Source organism: Syngnathus typhle, linkage group LG20 (assembly GCF_033458585.1).
Source record: "Syngnathus typhle isolate RoL2023-S1 ecotype Sweden linkage group LG20, RoL_Styp_1.0, whole genome shotgun sequence".
NCBI classification, from domain to species: domain Eukaryota; kingdom Metazoa; phylum Chordata; class Actinopteri; order Syngnathiformes; family Syngnathidae; genus Syngnathus; species Syngnathus typhle.
The window spans coordinates 6,648,908-6,665,631 of record NC_083757.1 but is presented as its reverse complement, the minus strand read 5'-3'; the positions used below and the strand labels follow the sequence as shown (position 1 = coordinate 6,665,631).

Genomic DNA, 16,724 nt, shown 5'->3' with positions numbered 1-16,724 from the left:
ATCCTTTCAAAACTTTGTTCTCATCTGCTTCAATTCATCCTATTTGTCTGGCCCAGCTGACTTTGGGTGAGGGACAGCTTAGGCCCTGGATTGGTCACCGGGGAGACTGGTCAATTTAAGGGGACATATGGGTAGGGGATCATCAAGCTCACGACTGGATCCCATCAACTAAACATGTTGGCGGCCATCCAAAAGGGAATGCTTCACATGCCAAGACTGGACAAACAATGGACTGGTCTCCAGCAACACAGCGGCCACCACTTCATGTAGAACCCAGAATTACAACATTAAACACATGCACACAAAACAAACGGCTTGTGTCAAGTGCAAGCCACACAATCTCACGCGTGTCGAGTAAAACAAGGATTGATTTATTGCTATGAAGCGGCACGCACGCGCGCGCGATGTCAACAAGCCCAACGTGCACGCGCGCCGAACCGACGAGTGGCGCACTATTTGGCAGGCCCGTGAAAGCGGGGCGGTGGTCGTGGCCGGACACCCGCGGCCTTGTTGTACCCGGGCCGGAACCAGCGCGCGTTCCGTACAGGAAGCGACCACTTCGGGGCTCCGACCCACCGAGAAGGTGGGGGGCGAGCGAGAGCGAGCGAGTACCGACGCGGGGTGGAGAGCCAGGCGAGCAGCCTCCCCCCCATCCCCGCACCCCCCACACCCGCCGCGGAGAGCAGAAGCACCTGAGGCGGCCAAAAGGTGGAAACGAGGCGGCGGTGACAATGGCGAGCGGGCCGCACCGGCTCCGACCATTCGCCAAACAGGCCTAGCTCAGCTCGGTTAGCTTCCCTATCCCGGGCGGGATAAACCAGACGGCGCTTATGTTGGACCCGTTTTTACTCGAGCATTTGGAGGTGAGGATGCTGCTGTTATTTGTATTTATTTATTGTGGTTATTTTTTCTAACAAGTAAGTACTTTTTGTCTTTAAGGTTACCTCGTCCGTTAGCATTGAGCTAGTCAGAAGCTAGCCTCTTGGCTAAACTGTTAGCATCGCAGATTGTCCACTTTTTCTCTCGCTTTGTTGCCGTTTTCTACTCATTCCGCGCAGTTGTACGTTTATTAACTGAGCCGGCACGCAACCTGTCCATGTAACTGGCCGTCCGAACTCTCATGTTGTTCTGTTTGGTCCACGTTTAGCTCGCTGAGCGCTTGCTGATGGAGGCGACTCCAATAAGCTGAGAGCCGAGCCAAGCCAAGTCGTCACCCCCAAAATCAAGCTCGGTCACCCCCTGCCGAGCGTCACAAAGCAGGTAAGACACACGCACATGTCTGTGGAGAGTCATAGTTGTGTTGATGTCAGCAACAACAAGCAAAATAACAAAAGATGCTAACATAATAGCGATGCTGTCAGTGATGCTAGTTTGAGTGACAGCTTGCCGTGGGTGACAGTGGCAAAAGAAGCCTGAGCCTGTTTCGTGCTGCGGTTGTTGTCACGTCTTATCAAAGTGAGAGACTTGCAAGCGCCGGTTTTGAATTCTCATTTGGATTTGTTTGTGCATTTGATACCACAGGTTTTAAATGAAGGGATGGAAAATAAGATACGTGTGGTCCAAATCACTGAGTAATTGGTACAGTTTGCTTGATTGATTATGAAAGAAATTGTTAGTGATGGCCCAAATTTAGATTTGTCTGTTGCCGTAACGTGATTTTGCTTGTCCCTCATCGGACTTGCAGAGGGAAGATGGCATTCTACCACATGACCCCATTGACTCGTCTCCATCTTGCAGGACCCCAAAGGCGGGCAGGACCACGTTTTTCCCCCCAGGCGGTCTCCTCGCCAGCATAAATGAGAACTTGATCTGTGGATAAGCGTGGACTATTCTGACCCCGGGACCGCTGGGCCGTGGCTGGCTTGGGAGATGTTCCAGTTCAGCAAGTACCCCATGGAGATCCTGGAGATGCTGAGCGGCCACCAGGCGCATCAGTTCAAGGGTTTGGGCTTGGACCGTCAGCTGAGCCACCAGCAGCAGGTGCAGCTTCAGCATCAGCAGCAGCTTCAGCAGCAGCACCAGGCGCCCGCAGACACGTCCGGTGGTCTGCTGTCCGGCCTCGGCCTGGGGAGCTTGCCCGCCTCCCGCGGCAACGCCTTTGCCGACTCTTCCTCCCTCTTCGCCAAGATGAGCGCCCCTCCCACATCCATCTCGCACCAGAGTCACTCGTCATCTTCGTCAACATCCTCGTCGAGTCACAGCTCCAGGAAGTCAAGCAAGCTAAGCGGCGGGGGTGGCGGCTCCTCGTCGGGCTATCCTCAGTTCCTGCGACCTTTCCATCCGGCCGAAGCGGCGCTAGCACAGGAGCAGCTGCACTCGGGAATGGGGCGCTTTGACTTTGGGGGCAGCGCCGCCACCGGCGGGGCCGGTGTCCTCCCGGCCCCACCGCCTCCACCTCTGCATCCCGGTCTGTCGGTGCCGCAGCCCTCCTCCGGACCCTCGTCCTCCTCCTCATCTACCTCCACGTCTGCCTCCGGCAACCCCCCCGGCGGCACGCCGGTGCCCCTCGTGGGGCACCAGTCGGACCCCCGCAGCCTCCACCAGCAGTTCAGCTGCATGCTGGCAGCCAACCAATACTTCCTTTCGGGAGTCCCCGCCAATAGTGGCCTGGAGCAGTTCCTGGTCCAGCAGGGGACTCACAACCACTTGGGTCTGGGTCTTGGCCAGGGCTCCGCCGAGTCCAACTCGTCCTTGGCCCCCCCCCCTGCCCTGCACTCCTCCCACGGCCACTCGGCATCGCAAGCTCCGCAGCAGCAGCAGCTGACTCCGCACGCCTTATCTCACCCCCATGGTCACACGCACCACCCCCACCCGCTGCACCCGGCCCCCCAGCCGGCACCCCTGGGTGGATTTGATTTTCAGAGCATTCCCGTCCTGTCGTCCAATCAGATTGCTTCCCTCATGCAGCAGGAGGCGGGCCTCCCCCTGCCCCTGCCCCTTCACTTGTCTCTCCCCAAAGACGACGGCACCAAATCGGGGGAGGCCTCCTCTGGTGGCAGTGGCGGGAGCCGGCGGAAAAAAGCCATGGCGGGATACCTACCGCAAAGGAAGGCGGAGACTCACGCTCATGGCAGTTCTGGCAGCCATAGGCACAATTCGTCAGCTTCGGGTCTGGCGGCAGGGGCTTCCGAAGACGTCGAAATGAGCGAGCGGCAGCAATCGTCTCTGCTCTCGTCGCCGTCACAACACCCGTCGTCTTCCGCCGTCTCCTCCTCCTCGTCATCCTCGTCTGCCCCGTCCGCTTCTGCTTCCGTGCCGGAAGACGGCGACCGGCAAGGGCCCAAATCCAGAGAAAAGCGCAGTCGGAGCGAAACGGGCCAAGCCGAAGCCGAATCCCTCTACCACTGCGGAGAGTGCGGAAAAGCATTCACGCATCTCTCCAGCTTGCGGCGGCACCTACGCAGCCACGGCCTGACGCCTGACGCCCACGGCAGGAGGTCTAACCACACGTCGCCGAGCCCCGAGAGGATCTTCTGCTGTGGTGACTGCGGGAAGAAATTCAAGAAACGTGGGCACCTGATCCAACACAGCGTCACGCACTCTGAGAACCGCCCCTTCATCTGCAACATTTGCCAAAAGTCCTTCAACCGGCGCGAGTCACTCACCCGCCACGAGAAGATCCACGACGAGAAGCCCTTCCGCTGCCCGGCCTGCGGACGCTGCTTCCGCGAGAGCACCTCCCTCCTCAACCATGCCGCCTCGGGTTCTTGCGGAAAACCTCCCCGGAGCTCCAAGAACCGCAGCACCGCCGTCAGCTCATCCGGCAACACGGGCAGTGGTGGAAAAATGCGTCATTCGGATCACAACGCCGTCGTTCTTGACGATAAATACGCTGGCGACTACTCGAGAAACCGCTACCCCGGCCAGGTGTCCTACGACGACGACTACAGACGTTCGCAGGCGTCGTCGCTCTACTCGCCGGACGCCACGCTCACCGGGGACATGAGCAACCCGACCCTTCGGAAGGCCCCTTTAGCGCCGACCCTTCACCCGCACCCGCAGAGTCAGCAGCCGCCGCCGCCGCCGCACCACCACCACCAGCCGACACCGCACCTTCCTCTCTCCTCTCTGTTGGACGATTCTGAGGATGAGGTCACCAGCAGCGCCATGTCGGCTATTGCTGCCGCTGCCGCCGCCTCCTGCGACATCAACACGGAAGGCAGGGACGGAGAAAGAAGGGACATCATCGGGGGGCTGCTGGGGGGCTTGGGGTTTGGTAACCTGGGCGGGCCGACGACCTCGCCGGGTATCAACGGCTCCACCGTGCCCTTGTCGCACCACGGCCAGCCGCAAGCCAAGCCCCGGCGGCCCCGCAAGCCCAGAGAGAAGCGAGACCCCGACGGCCTCGTCAGGAGGCGACGTAGTCCGGCGCCGCCTGGCGATGGCTCGGAGCGACCGTACGGCTGTCAGCTGTGCGGCAAGCGCTTCCGGCGGGCCGAGACGCTGCGTCGCCACAATCGGGTCCACACGGGCGAGAAGCCGCACGCCTGCGACATCTGTGGTAAAATGTTCCGGGAACCTTTCCACCTCACCAAACATCTGACTGTGCACTCGGGCCAGAAGAACTACAAGTGCAACCTGTGCGGGAAAATGTTTGCCTATGCCCAGAGCCTCGTCAGGCACGGCAAGCTGCACCGCAGAGGTGAGATCGACAACCAGGGCAGAAGAATCAAAGGAGCTGCCGCTGCTGCCGCCATCGGCCAGGTGGCCAACCCGGGAACCTCAGACTTCTTCTCGTCTTGCCCGCAAGAGGACAAGTCTCCCACGTCCGGGACTCCTTCGCAGAGGCTCTACACCTGCACCGTGTGCTGGAAATCCTTCCGCCATTATTTCCACCTGACGGCGCACCAGCAGACGGTACACGGCGGTGGCGCGGGCCTGGAGAAGTCCTTCCGCTGCCAGGTTTGCGGCAAGTCTTTTGCCTACTCCAACAGCCTGGTGCGCCACAAGCTCTCGCAGCACGGCATCGACCGCAACGGCCAGCGGGTGGAGCAGTTGCACACGCCCGGCTACTCGCCCGCCTTCTACGACGCAGGCTATGGCGGCTCGGCTCATGCGCAACACCTAAGCGGCTCCGCCCCCCCGCCGCCGCCTGCGCTGGAGCAAGTGTCCCAGCAGCCGTTTCACTATCGCCCCAGAAAACAGCTGGACGCGAGCGGAAAAGTGCGCAAGAAGAAGAAACGGGTGGTGATCCACAGCATCATGCGGGACGGCAAGTTGGTGGGCGTGCCGCTCAGCAGGGAAACGCGCAGGAAGCTGTTACTCCTGAGGAAGAGGCGGGGCCGAATGCTGGCCCAAATTAACAAGAAGAAGCTCCTGGCGCAGCTGAGGGTACGCGGCGGACTGTTGGCAGTCAAGTCCTGGTCCGGGGGTGCAGTCAAAGTCAGTGGGCTGCTGTCCATGGATGTGGCCATCAAGCGCTTCCCATGCCCCATCTGCCCCGGTGCCACCTATACCCGTAGGGGCTTCCTGCTGCTGCACCGCGCCCTGCGGCACCCGCCGGCGATGTCGGGGCGCGGCGCCCGCCTGCGCTGCCTTGTGTGCACCCGGCGCAGTGGCAGTCTCCTCAAGGCCCTCCGCCACCGCGGGCGCCACCTCCAGCACGCCACCTTCCGCTGCCACAAATGTCGACGCCGCTTCTGGAACCAGCGGCTCTTGGAACGACACAAGTTGTCGTGCCGCCGGACGCCCGCTTTGGGGGCCCGCCGGGCTGACAGCAAGGCGGTGGGCTCTCCCTTGTCCTCCGGCGACCACTCGCCGGCCCGGACGCCCCTGTCGCCGGCTCAGGTCCCGCAGGAGAGGTCCTCGGTTTTGACCGAGTATGCTCACTAAGAAATTCACTCATCTGTAACTTAGCTTAGTTCCCCCCCCCCGCGTCCGTTTCTTTTTGCAACGAGCTGGTGATTTTTTATCAAAAGGGACGAGAAATCTGAGGAAGGGGCTCCGCATGCCTCCGCAACCTTCTGCCAAGACACACGAGCACCTTGTCACGCTCCACCTGCAACCTTCACACATGGAGACAAGACGTGCACGCGCCTGCACACACACACACACACACACACACACATACACACACACACAGACACGCATGCGCACACACACATGCACACACAATCCACTCACAGTCAAGCAGAATACCAATGCGCACTCACTGGCTGTCTCTGTTCCATGCAAACACTATTTTGTTTTATGCACATTTGTTTGTTTGTTTGTTTGTTTTTTACGGCCATGTGCCGCTGTCGTCATGAAATCCTCCCAACTTTCCAGCACAGTTCAGATGCCTTATTATTGTTTGTTGAGAAAATGAAAACATAGGCGGCGTGACTGAAACGTTTTGGTCAACACACCAGTACAAAAGCAAAAGGTGGACTTTCTACCAGAAAAGCGTTTGTGTAGACATAATCCGGAGTGTATTGATGAAATAATTCCCGATTCTATTTTATTATATCTTGACAACTTGCTGTTTTTTACTCCCCAGTTATCCTCTTCTATCAGTGTCTGTATTGTGAGGGTGGGGCAACAGGGTTGAGGTCGGGGGACAGGGCGAAACGGGTTGGGGGGGTGGGGTTCATTCTGCATACACGTGTTTATTCTTTTCCTTCCTTCCGTGCAACAATTTTTGTAACTCGAGCGTGCACGCATAGTTTATAATATAGATCATGTTCACAATGTTCAACTTTGCATATTTTTTTGTTTCATTTTATTTCTGTACAACTAAAATGTGTAATATTATTGTTGTTACTAAATGACTATTCTTTTCTTTGCATAAAAAGTGACTTGTTGAAAATCCCTCAAATTAAAAAAATATTTAAAACTTGGGAACGTTTTCTTTTTAAAGCGGAAAAGGCTGCAATGCCAAATATTGGCCGCAGGATAGCGCCATTTCATTCCGTCACATTTACTTGACAGGTTCTCGTCTTCAAGTCGAAGACAACGAACAGCTGATGGTAATGAAAGGCTGGCGGGTGTGCCCGCGCGTTCGCGTGTGCACGATTTTTTTTCTTTTCCGAATCGCACTTTCTTATCCAGTGACGGCAGGTGCTTATGTAGGTGTTCAGTCTTTCTAGGAAATTGGTTGGTGTTCCCAAAATGCAGTGTAGCACAACACTTTTTTAAACCAATACTCGTATTACTTTATTGAGAAATTAATTCCCACAATTACGCCAAACAACGTCAATTAGGAATATATGACGTAGAAGCTGTAACCGATGTATTGACAGACACACATTAATTTGTTGTATATAAAAAGAACAAATTGTCGTTCAATGCATCAGTAAATATTTTTGTATATGGAATAAAACCTACAAAGAGCGTCCGAAAGTTTCTGTCAAACATTGTGATTGTGCTCCCGGTTCCCTTTTGAAGGCTTCCTCGCTCAGTCACGTGCATGGGGAACACTGTGGGCGGGGCCCGTGACCTATTTTCCACCAATGGGGAGGCAGGTAGAGCCTTTGGGAGTGACCTACTTTCAGCCAATCGGCGCGAGGCCGCTCGGCGCGTGCGACCGACACGTGATCCCCCTGCTTGCACTTGGCGGGAGAACAAATGACGAGCAGCGTGTGCGCGCGCAGTTTTATGCTTCTGCTCCCACGTGAACGCGCGTCGGCGTCTGACTGGGTGAGTAAGTGGACCGAAGGGCGTCCATTGTCCAATCCAACATGGCGAGGGCGTTTGTTTTCGTGCACTCCTCTCACACAATGTGACGTAAGAAGCAAGCGTGTTCACTTCAGGCCTCTCACGTTGTGCGTGGAGGCTGTCCTCTGTTCAGAAACACGAGTGGGGGGGGACGTTTTGATGTGAACTGCGGGTATCACATGGGTTTGCGTGCTTGCGTGGTTGTTTGGGCCTGTATCACTTTGCGTGTGTTTTTGTGTTTAGCGTAGTTGTGCTGTTTTGTGTGGGGTTTTGTGTGTATCTGTGATATGATAGATATGCAGAAATATGCATTGAGTGTGCGTGGGTGTGGCTTTTTGTCTGTTTATGAGTGTTACTATGAGTGAGTACGTGCGCGCGCATGTTTTAAAATGTGAATTTGGATACACAAAATTTGGTCATTTGAGCGTGAGCCATGTGTGTTTTCAGTGGGTGGGGCGAGGTGCGTTATTAACCCATCACGAAAGGGCTTCCGAATGGAGGCGTGGCCTGATGCTCCATTGGCTTCCGGAAACCTTGCGTTGCCTTTATATTCGTTGGGGAAAAAAAGCTTTCACCCAAAACAAATAAATAAACAAATGAGAAGGTGACTGTGTTTGGACCAGTGCTCCACAAGCAAAACTTTTTTTTATCTGGAATGATGAACCAAATGAGCTGTTAGATGAGATTAGAAATAGAAATTTGAAGTGTAGTGTATTTTTTCAATCAATTAACCATGTCAACCGACCATATCATAAATTCTTGAGCAATAAAGACATAAATCAAGTAACAAGCTAACATGTTTTTACTACAGCTTGTTAGCCTACTAAACTGCGGGTCACAAAATTATTACAATAAAATAATAGCATCAAACACTGTGACCTGTCGAATTTAACTCGAGCCCCCCCCTTTTTTTTTTTTCTTTTTTTTTTTTTAATAGATCAAAACAGCTAACACACACACACACACACAAAGAAATCCCAACTGGAGCATTTGGAAAGTGACTTGCTTTCTATTTGTTATTTCCCATCTTTTGCCAGAGCCTGAATGCAGTGAGGAGGCGTGGCCGTCGTATTCAAAGCAGCTTCCCCGTGATCTGTGGCGTCACAAGAACGGCCCGTGTTGGTTCCAGCTGACTGCGAGAGAGCGCATCGGACCTGCATGAGAGCGGCATCTTCTGCGTGACGCAGTGACACTCCCTTGGATTATCCTTTTCTTTTCATTCTTGTCATCTTTATGTTGACATATTTTCACTTGGTGTCTTTTTGGCGCCCCTCGATTACTTTGGCCGCTCTTGTTTTTGCGCACACTTTGGCGTGTGCAGGGGCGCCTGATTGGCCGCGCGTTCCCGAGATCCAGCGCGCACTCGGCGGGGACGGAGGAAGAGAAGGAGGAAGAGGAGGGGGTGGAGGCGAGCCCCCGAGGGGGGTCTCGGCAGCCATGGGGCAGTTTAGGAGATAAGCAGGCCTCTTCATTGTCGTCTGCTGCTGCTGCCACCCACACACGCACCTGCCGCTCGCACGCGCACCTACCGGACGACGCACCAATTGGATTCTTTTGGTCTTGAACAGCAGACCCCTCTCTCCGGTGGTCGGAAGTTATGTCTCGGCCTCTGGCTCAGCTGCTGCTGCCGCCCCCGCCGGAGCTCCCTGCAGGGGCCAGCCCCCAGTTCGGGGCTCCCAACGGTGCGTCGAGCGGCCCCCCAGGCGGCCACCTGACCTCCATGACCAATCTCAAGTCGCTCCTGCAGCTTCCGGTCAAGGCTGACCAGCGAGGCGTCAAAGACTGCTGCGAGATCAAAGGTGAGCGTGCGGGAACTTGCGCACAGGGGCCTGCTTGTGCATGCGAGTCATCTCGCTCACTCTTTTAAAGGAGCAGAGGTGGGAAATGCAAGAGCGTGCGACCAGTCGAGTCCGGTCGAGTCTCAATGTGGCGGCCGCTCTGGTGTTTTTTCTCTTTCTTGCCCTGAAATGAACTGCCGCCACAGCATTCTATTAGCTCCCTGTGCACCTCGGCCGTCCGTATGCGTGTGTTCGGTCCTGCACTTGCACGACCTGCCCTTTGGCTGTGTTGGGAATCCGCTCGGTCGCAAGCCAGTGGCAGAAATGCGCATTCTCGCTCACATTCATACCGACAGATGCTTGATTGGTCTTGGGTGAAGAGGCTCAAGCCCCCAAGTTCTTTGAAGCCGTCCTCTGCCGCGCCACCCTGCACTAACGTCGCATTGTGCTGATGTAGAGCTGTGCTCAAATGATAACTGGAGATAAATTTTCCTCCCGGGCAGATAAAGACAAACCTCTGGACTCGGATGAGAACTCGATGGGATTGGGCGGCGGTGGGCCCGGCGGCCCGGGCAGCGGTGGCCCGGGCTCAGGAGCTCTGCGGCCCAATTCCCAGTCAGCATTCCTGGGCCCACTGCTGTGGGAGCGTACGCTGCCGTGCGACGGCGGCCTGTTCCAGCTGCAGTACATGGACCTGGAGGAGTTCTTGACTGAAAACGGAATGGGTATGCACGGAAACGGAACCAGCTCCGCCAGCGCCCAGATCCCCTCGCAGGTAGCGACAGGACAGGACAGGACTGAATGGGGCTACGGACACGTCAACATTGACCCTGTCTGTATTTTATGTCCAATCAGAGCTCCCAATCGGCGGTGCCTAGTCAGAGCTCTCAGTGCCCGCCCAGCTCTCCTTCGCCATCTTCGTCCTCTTCTTCGGTGTCCTCTACGTCGTCCTCATCCTCCTTGCTGGGACTGGAGAGCGTCCAAACGCTGCCACCTCAGCAACAAGGCTTGATGGGAGGACCTGAGTGTCTCCATGGTAAGTCAAGTCGCAGGGGTCTGGGATGGCGTCAGTATCAATACAAGTATGGATAGAAATCTTTCCAAAAAATGATTAGGCCGACTCAATTTGTAGTTCAGGCCCAGTCAAAGCGCCACCTAGTGCTGATTAGTAGTATTACAAAATTTCAAGCCCTGCGCATTTCATTCACATACCCTCCCATTTAGCAATATATGTATTTTTGAGCAACTGCAAGGCCAAATCGAATCCAAAGCCAAATGTGCCGCAGCAACTCAGAGGATGCATATTAGCATCGGCTTTATGCGCATGCAAGTATGCTTGCCTTAATGCGCTCTCATCTGTGCAGCGCCTGCGTGTGCGCTTGTGTGTACCGTGAACACGTGACGCAGCTCAATCTGAAGCATCGAGCCAGAAGTGAAGTCGCGCTTGCTCACTTGCTTGCTGCCTTTACTACGCTGAGAGCAAGACAGAGAGGTGACGTTCATAATAGGCAGCGAGACGGGTGGATGGATGCAGTGTGTATGCGAACGGCAGCCTGACTGTCCGCGTGTTAAGTAGTAGTCACTATGGCGTTTGCACAGTATTTCTTTTTTGATTTGTTTGGTTTTTTAACTCAGCCAGTCAGGCAAGAGTTAAGGCGCGCTGACGGCGCGGGGAGGAGGCGAGGGAGGCGAGTTTGCATTGCATGTTTTGAAATGTGTGCTCACACGCTCGGGCCATGTGCAGTCGCTGCGTCACGTGCCGCTGCAGGGAGCCAGCCAGGAGGAGCGAGCAAGGAGGGGGGGGCAAGGCAAGCCGGCTCGGCTTGGCACATGACCTACTCGGGCTCCAGATGGATTCCGTTTTACGATCAAAAAATGATGTGTGAAAGAAATTCACTTGGAGTTTGTGTCAACAAAGACTTGATTTGAGAATTTTCAACTCGGTGTCATTGTTGGCTTGGCAGATGTCACTTTTTCCCTCTCAGTCCTGAAGTGAGCCCACTTTAAGGCTGCCTTGAAAGAGGGAGGAAGGAAGGAAGGAAGGAGTCAAGCGGGGAGGGGCAAGGGGGCAGGGGTGTCTGCAAGCGTGTTGATGACATAACTGTGTTGACATGTCACCTGCGCGTGTGCATGCGCCCATGTTACAGCTGGCAAAAAAGTACGCACACGCTCATCTTCAGTTCAAAAGTCAAGAAATCACAATACTAGAAGAAGTGAGTTAGACTTGTCCACACAAAAGTCAAACGTCAGTTCACATTGCTTTTGATTGCCTGGAGGGGGAGGAGGGCGGAAAATGAGAATGACGCACAGACAAACAGATGGGGCGGCAAGCGTGCGGAGGTGGCACGCGCGTGCAGGCGGGTGGGATGCTGTCAGCACTCGCGCGCCCACACCCACAGGTGCCTTCGGAGCACTCACATCAGCGGTGGGGGGGACGGTTGCCATGACAACATTGATTCCAACGCGGAGCGGGGGCGTCGCATCGTTGTTTGCCGTAACGACGGCCTTTATTGCCAACCTGCAGCACTGGTCATTTGTCCAAAATGTGCACAGTCAGCATTTTTTTCCAGATGTCAAGGTGACAAATTTGACACAAAACGGAATAAATAATATTCGGAAAATAATTTTTAGATTTTTTAACATTTTGGGGCCTCGAGTGTTGGGAATTGAAGTGAAAGGAAAAGTGGAAAGGGAAGCTTGATTGTGATTTTGGCGACATCCAGTGGTGGTTATGGAGTTGGACAATAACCCAAAGCAATGACATATCATATTGAAGAAATATCAAACCAACTATAACCCTATATTCATTATTATTCAATTCAAATAAAATTCAGATTGAAAGTGAATGTTAGAAGAGCAGAATATAAAATAAAATCACTAAATACATCCATATCAATAGAATCATATCTGTCGATCTGTCTGTATCATAAAACGAGAAAGGCAAAGAATAATTTTAATTGAATTAATCATTTTTGGAATCCTGTGATCAGCAATTATGCATCAATATAAAAATCAATGACGTCAACATAATGCCACATTGGTATTCTGACGCTACCTAGCGGTAGCAAGTAAGGACGTTTAAAGCTGCACCTGATTTGTGACTTGAGCACAATGTGACTCTGGCGACATCTAGTGGTTGGAACGGACATTTTTTTTAAATGCCAAGTCAACCATCACATTATATCGTCCTTCTCCTCCTCCAGGCGGTCAAGTGGCAACCCAGGACGCCTCACCCCCCTCCGGCGGCCCGCCTGGACCGGCGGGGTCGTCGACGGCCGGTGGCGACGACGTGCAGGTGAACTTTGACCCCGACCCGGCCGACGTGGCTCTGTCCAGTGTGCCGGGCCAGGAGGCCTTCGACCCGCGCCGGCACCGCTTCAGCGACGAGGAGCTCAAACCGCAGCCCATGATCAAGAAGGCCCGCAAGATGCTGGTGCCCAACGAGCAGAAGGTACTACAAGTCTCACGATGGATGGATGGATGGATGGATGGATGGATGGATGGATGGATGGATGGATGGATGGATGGAGGGGTGATCTATAAAAGGGTAGACGATAGACAAACAACTAGATAGACATTAGCATCAACTCTTTGCTCCTCCTCCTCCCCCATCGTCATGTTACTGACGCTCCTCCCGCCATCTCCCCCCACTCCCCCACATACCGCGCAACCCCTCCCTCCAGGACGAGAAGTACTGGTGCCGTCGTGTGAAGAACAACGAGGCGGCCAAGCGCTCACGTGATGCGCGTCGCTTGAAGGAGAACCAGATCTCGGTGCGGGCCGCCTTCCTGGAGCGCGAAAACGCCGCCCTGCGCCTGGAGGTGGCCGACATGCGGAAGGAGCTCGGACGCTGCCGGAACATCATCAACAAGTACGAGAGTCGTCACGGCGACCTGTAAGCGCCGCCCGCCCGCCGCCGCTGGGGACGGTGAGCAGACAAGCCAACAACAGCAGCAGCACTTTAATGGACGGGACCAAACGCTATGCGACGCCCGTATCTTCTCGCTTCTTTGACCGTGCCATCCGTCAGGACTTTCCGCACAGGTGTGATCCCCCCGCCCGCGTTCTATCCGACGACGCTCCACAACACTTCAAGGCTATGCTGCGGTAGCTTTTTTTGCGCAGCACTGTCGTTACCGCCCGCATTAACGATCCAGAGTTCCCTCACGGTCAACGTTCTGCACCTGATGGGGCATTTTTCTTGTGGCAGAGTCTGTTTTCAAGCGGCGACCATTCATCATAACAACAACAGCTTTCGTGGAAACTCTTTGACGTGATCACACCTCCGATGTGATGCGCCCTTGCTATGCCGTCACGATATGCGGCACTGCTATGTTTTTAGCACCCTGATAATCCGCACTGCGTCTAATCGTGTCATGTTCTTTTGTGTCAAACTCGATTTTCCAAGGAGCTGCCCGGCGACCAATCAATTTAGCAACAGCAACACTTGTGGCGAAGATTAGGAGGAGCCGGCGCTATGCGGCCTGGCTAAGTGGCAACATTGCATTGCGTCCACGTCTTGTTGCACCGCGATGCGGCACGCACCGGCTTGCCTCTGTTTCGAGCACCTCACTCCATCTGCTAGGGTGGCAGAGGATGGCGACCGTTTGACCTAACGACTGCAGCACTTTAGTGGAATCGCTATGTGGCAGCGTCATGCTGGCTTTTTGCTCTATCCGGCGCGTGGCCATTTCACTTTTCACACGTCCGCCATGCGGCGTCCAATCGTGTCGTGTTCTTTTCTATGTGTCAAAGTCTATTTTTCAAGCGGACAAAGAGGAAGCCGGGTGGGGCGGGGCGGGACGGCCGTGTCTATTTTTCTACGACCATGCAGGCCAGCAGGACTTTTCTAGATTTTTTATAGCAGGCATCGACCGGGGAGGGGCCGCGACCGGTCGTCCGAGAACAGAGGCAGAACGGAATGTATCTTGTCCAATCAGGGATTTCATATGGTGCAAGAGGCGGGGCTTAGGAACCAACGTGAGAGCTGAGAGGGAGTTTGGGGGATCAGATGCTTGTTAGTTTTTTTTTTGATTTTTTTTTAAAGTGTGCTAGTCAATTCTTTTGGCAGCGTCACACACTTTGGCTCGGCACCTTTGCCTTTTATTCCTCCCCTCAACATTTATGCACGCACACACACTACAGATACAAACACACGTACATGGTGTTGTTTTGGACTTTGACGGTGCTGATCTGAAAGACCTCTTCACCTCACACACGCACACATTTGTGGCCCCCCCTCCCTTTTTTTGTGTTTGAGTTTCTCTTGTGTTTGTGTATGGATGAAGGCGTGTGTGGACTTCCAGGTGTAACCTTCAAAGCTTTCCAGCCATGATGGCTGCTCCCTCCTCATACTCTTTGACTCTCACTACATACATACAGTACATATGTGTGTGTATCCACATACATGCATATACTGTACTGTATGTAGAATATAAATAAATAGTACGTGTATATGATATATGCTTGAACTTTGTGATTCGAGTTGTGATAGACAAGATATTACAGAGGAAAAAAAAAAAAACCTTTTGGTCATTTTTCTCTCAGGTATTTTTGTCTGGGTAATTAAGTTCACAAAACGCTAAGCAAAAAAAAAAAAAGTGGAACGTTTGCGTGCACATTTTTGTAGGTTGCTGACTTTGTACGCGGCTTTGGTTGAATCTTTCCTCGGATTGGTTGATTGATTTTCACCACTGGAGCGTTTTGTTGTTGTTGTGTTTGTGAGGAGGAGGAGACAAAACCAAACAAAGCAAGCCTGAAAGGTCCCCGAATACCAAAAAGTTGAAGGAAGCCCCGTGCTGCTCTTCTTCCACTTGCTGTTATTCCCTCACTTGACTTGAATTCCGCGGAACCCGTGCGCATCCTGGGTAATGTAGTTCCAATCTTCTTGTCTACGTTTGTTCCCGAATATCTTGACTGGACAAGGAATAACTGGTGACTTTTGAACGGGACCTTTTGGGGAAGGACCAGCCTCGTCTTTTCTATTTAGTTGATTTTGCCATCGCGGGACTTTTTCTATGTCCGCATGGTGCAAATAGCGACCTCCAGCCAGGTAACCATGGCGACGATAATCACGGCCTCGCAACTCTGGACGACCGCGTTCCCTATCGGTGACTCCGCGGCGACATCCTTTTTTTTGTGACGAGGATGATGGCGCTTTGACACAAATTAAACCTCCTTTCCACCAACCATTGAGTTGTCTTTCTTTTTATTTCCTCATTCCACTCAACTACTCAGACAGCAATCCAATTACTAGTAAACCGTAGCCACGCAGTTTTATCGCAAAATTTCACACAGAAAATCTAAGCGAGGGGTGTAAATGTTTTTTATTTGGAATTTAAAGTGTCTTCTTTCAGAATTCGGTAGGAACGATTAAAAGTTGCGTCGATTCAATCTGTCATTGCAAATAAACCAAAGTTAGGAGGGTGTGGGTTCGATTCCACCTCCGGCCCTCCCTGTGTGGAGTTTGCATGTTCTCCCCGGGCCCGCGTGGGTTTTCTCCGGGCACTCCGGTTTCCTCCCACATCCCAAAAACATGCTTGGTGGGCCGATTGAAGACTCCAAATTGTCCCTAGGTATGAGTGCGAGTGCAAATGGTTGTTTGTCTCTGTGTGCCCTGCGATTGGCTGGCAACCGGTTCAGGGTGTCCCCCGCCTACTGCCCGATGACGGCTGGGATAGGCTCCAGCACGCCCGCGACCCCCGTGGGGACTAAGCGGTTCAGAAAATGGATGGATGGATAGATTTGCAGTGGCTGCAGCGCCCTCCGGTGGCTGCGGTGAGAACCTCATGCGGCAGAAAGCACATCAATAACATTTGAATGATTAGAAATCAATGCAAGGGAATATATAATCTGGGCCAGATATTCGCGTGCGTGTGTTCCTGCGTCTGCGTGAGAGAGAATGATTTAGCTGAGTTTTTGTGTGCGTGAGTGTGCATATTGCAGCTAGTCTTTGGTGCGTGCTCCACATATTAACCTAGATGTCAGCCACCTGAGCGAGAAAATGTCAGCTGCCGCATGCCAATGAGCCAATGAGCGAGCTCTCTTATCGTTTTGTCATTAACCGGCACGCACACGCGTGCATTGTGGGAGGCCTGTATAGGTAGGTCTATGCTCCATCAGTGCAAAATAAAATATTCCGCCAAAGTAGTGGGTCCTCGAGTTTCTTCTTGGTTATAATGGTTGTGCCTTGAACAAAACAAGTTGAAAACTGAAAAAAAAGGCGACATATCATGCAAAATGCACTTTTTTAGCTTTACATACATTGTATTGTGCACTTGAGTCTCCAGGATTGTAGAAAAGCCCAGTCGA

General features: G+C 53.4%; 2 protein-coding genes across 3 annotated transcripts; both read left to right on the top strand.

Moving 5' to 3' along the window:
• Positions 1-423: 423 nt before the first annotated feature.
• On the top strand, positions 424-6,822 carry znf865 (zinc finger protein 865). 2 transcript variants are annotated; one of them, XM_061267532.1, is made up of 3 exons: positions 424-863; positions 1,148-1,260; positions 1,738-6,822. In XM_061267532.1, exon 3 carries the CDS (start codon positions 1,870-1,872, stop codon positions 5,830-5,832), a length of 3,963 nt encoding a protein of 1,320 aa, XP_061123516.1. In that variant the 5' UTR covers positions 424-863; positions 1,148-1,260; positions 1,738-1,869; the 3' UTR covers positions 5,833-6,822. The 2 variants fall into 2 exon arrangements, with proteins under 2 accessions (XP_061123516.1, XP_061123517.1); XM_061267533.1 differs by having other exon boundaries at positions 1,685-6,822.
• Positions 6,823-7,485: 663 nt separating this feature from the next.
• On the top strand, positions 7,486-15,601 carry dbpa (D site albumin promoter binding protein a). The gene is made up of 6 exons (XM_061267410.1): positions 7,486-7,617; positions 8,673-9,434; positions 9,917-10,188; positions 10,269-10,449; positions 12,617-12,864; positions 13,097-15,601. Exons 2-6 carry the CDS (start codon positions 9,233-9,235, stop codon positions 13,310-13,312), a joined length of 1,119 nt encoding a protein of 372 aa, XP_061123394.1. The 5' UTR covers positions 7,486-7,617; positions 8,673-9,232; the 3' UTR covers positions 13,313-15,601.
• Positions 15,602-16,724: the final 1,123 nt, after the last annotated feature.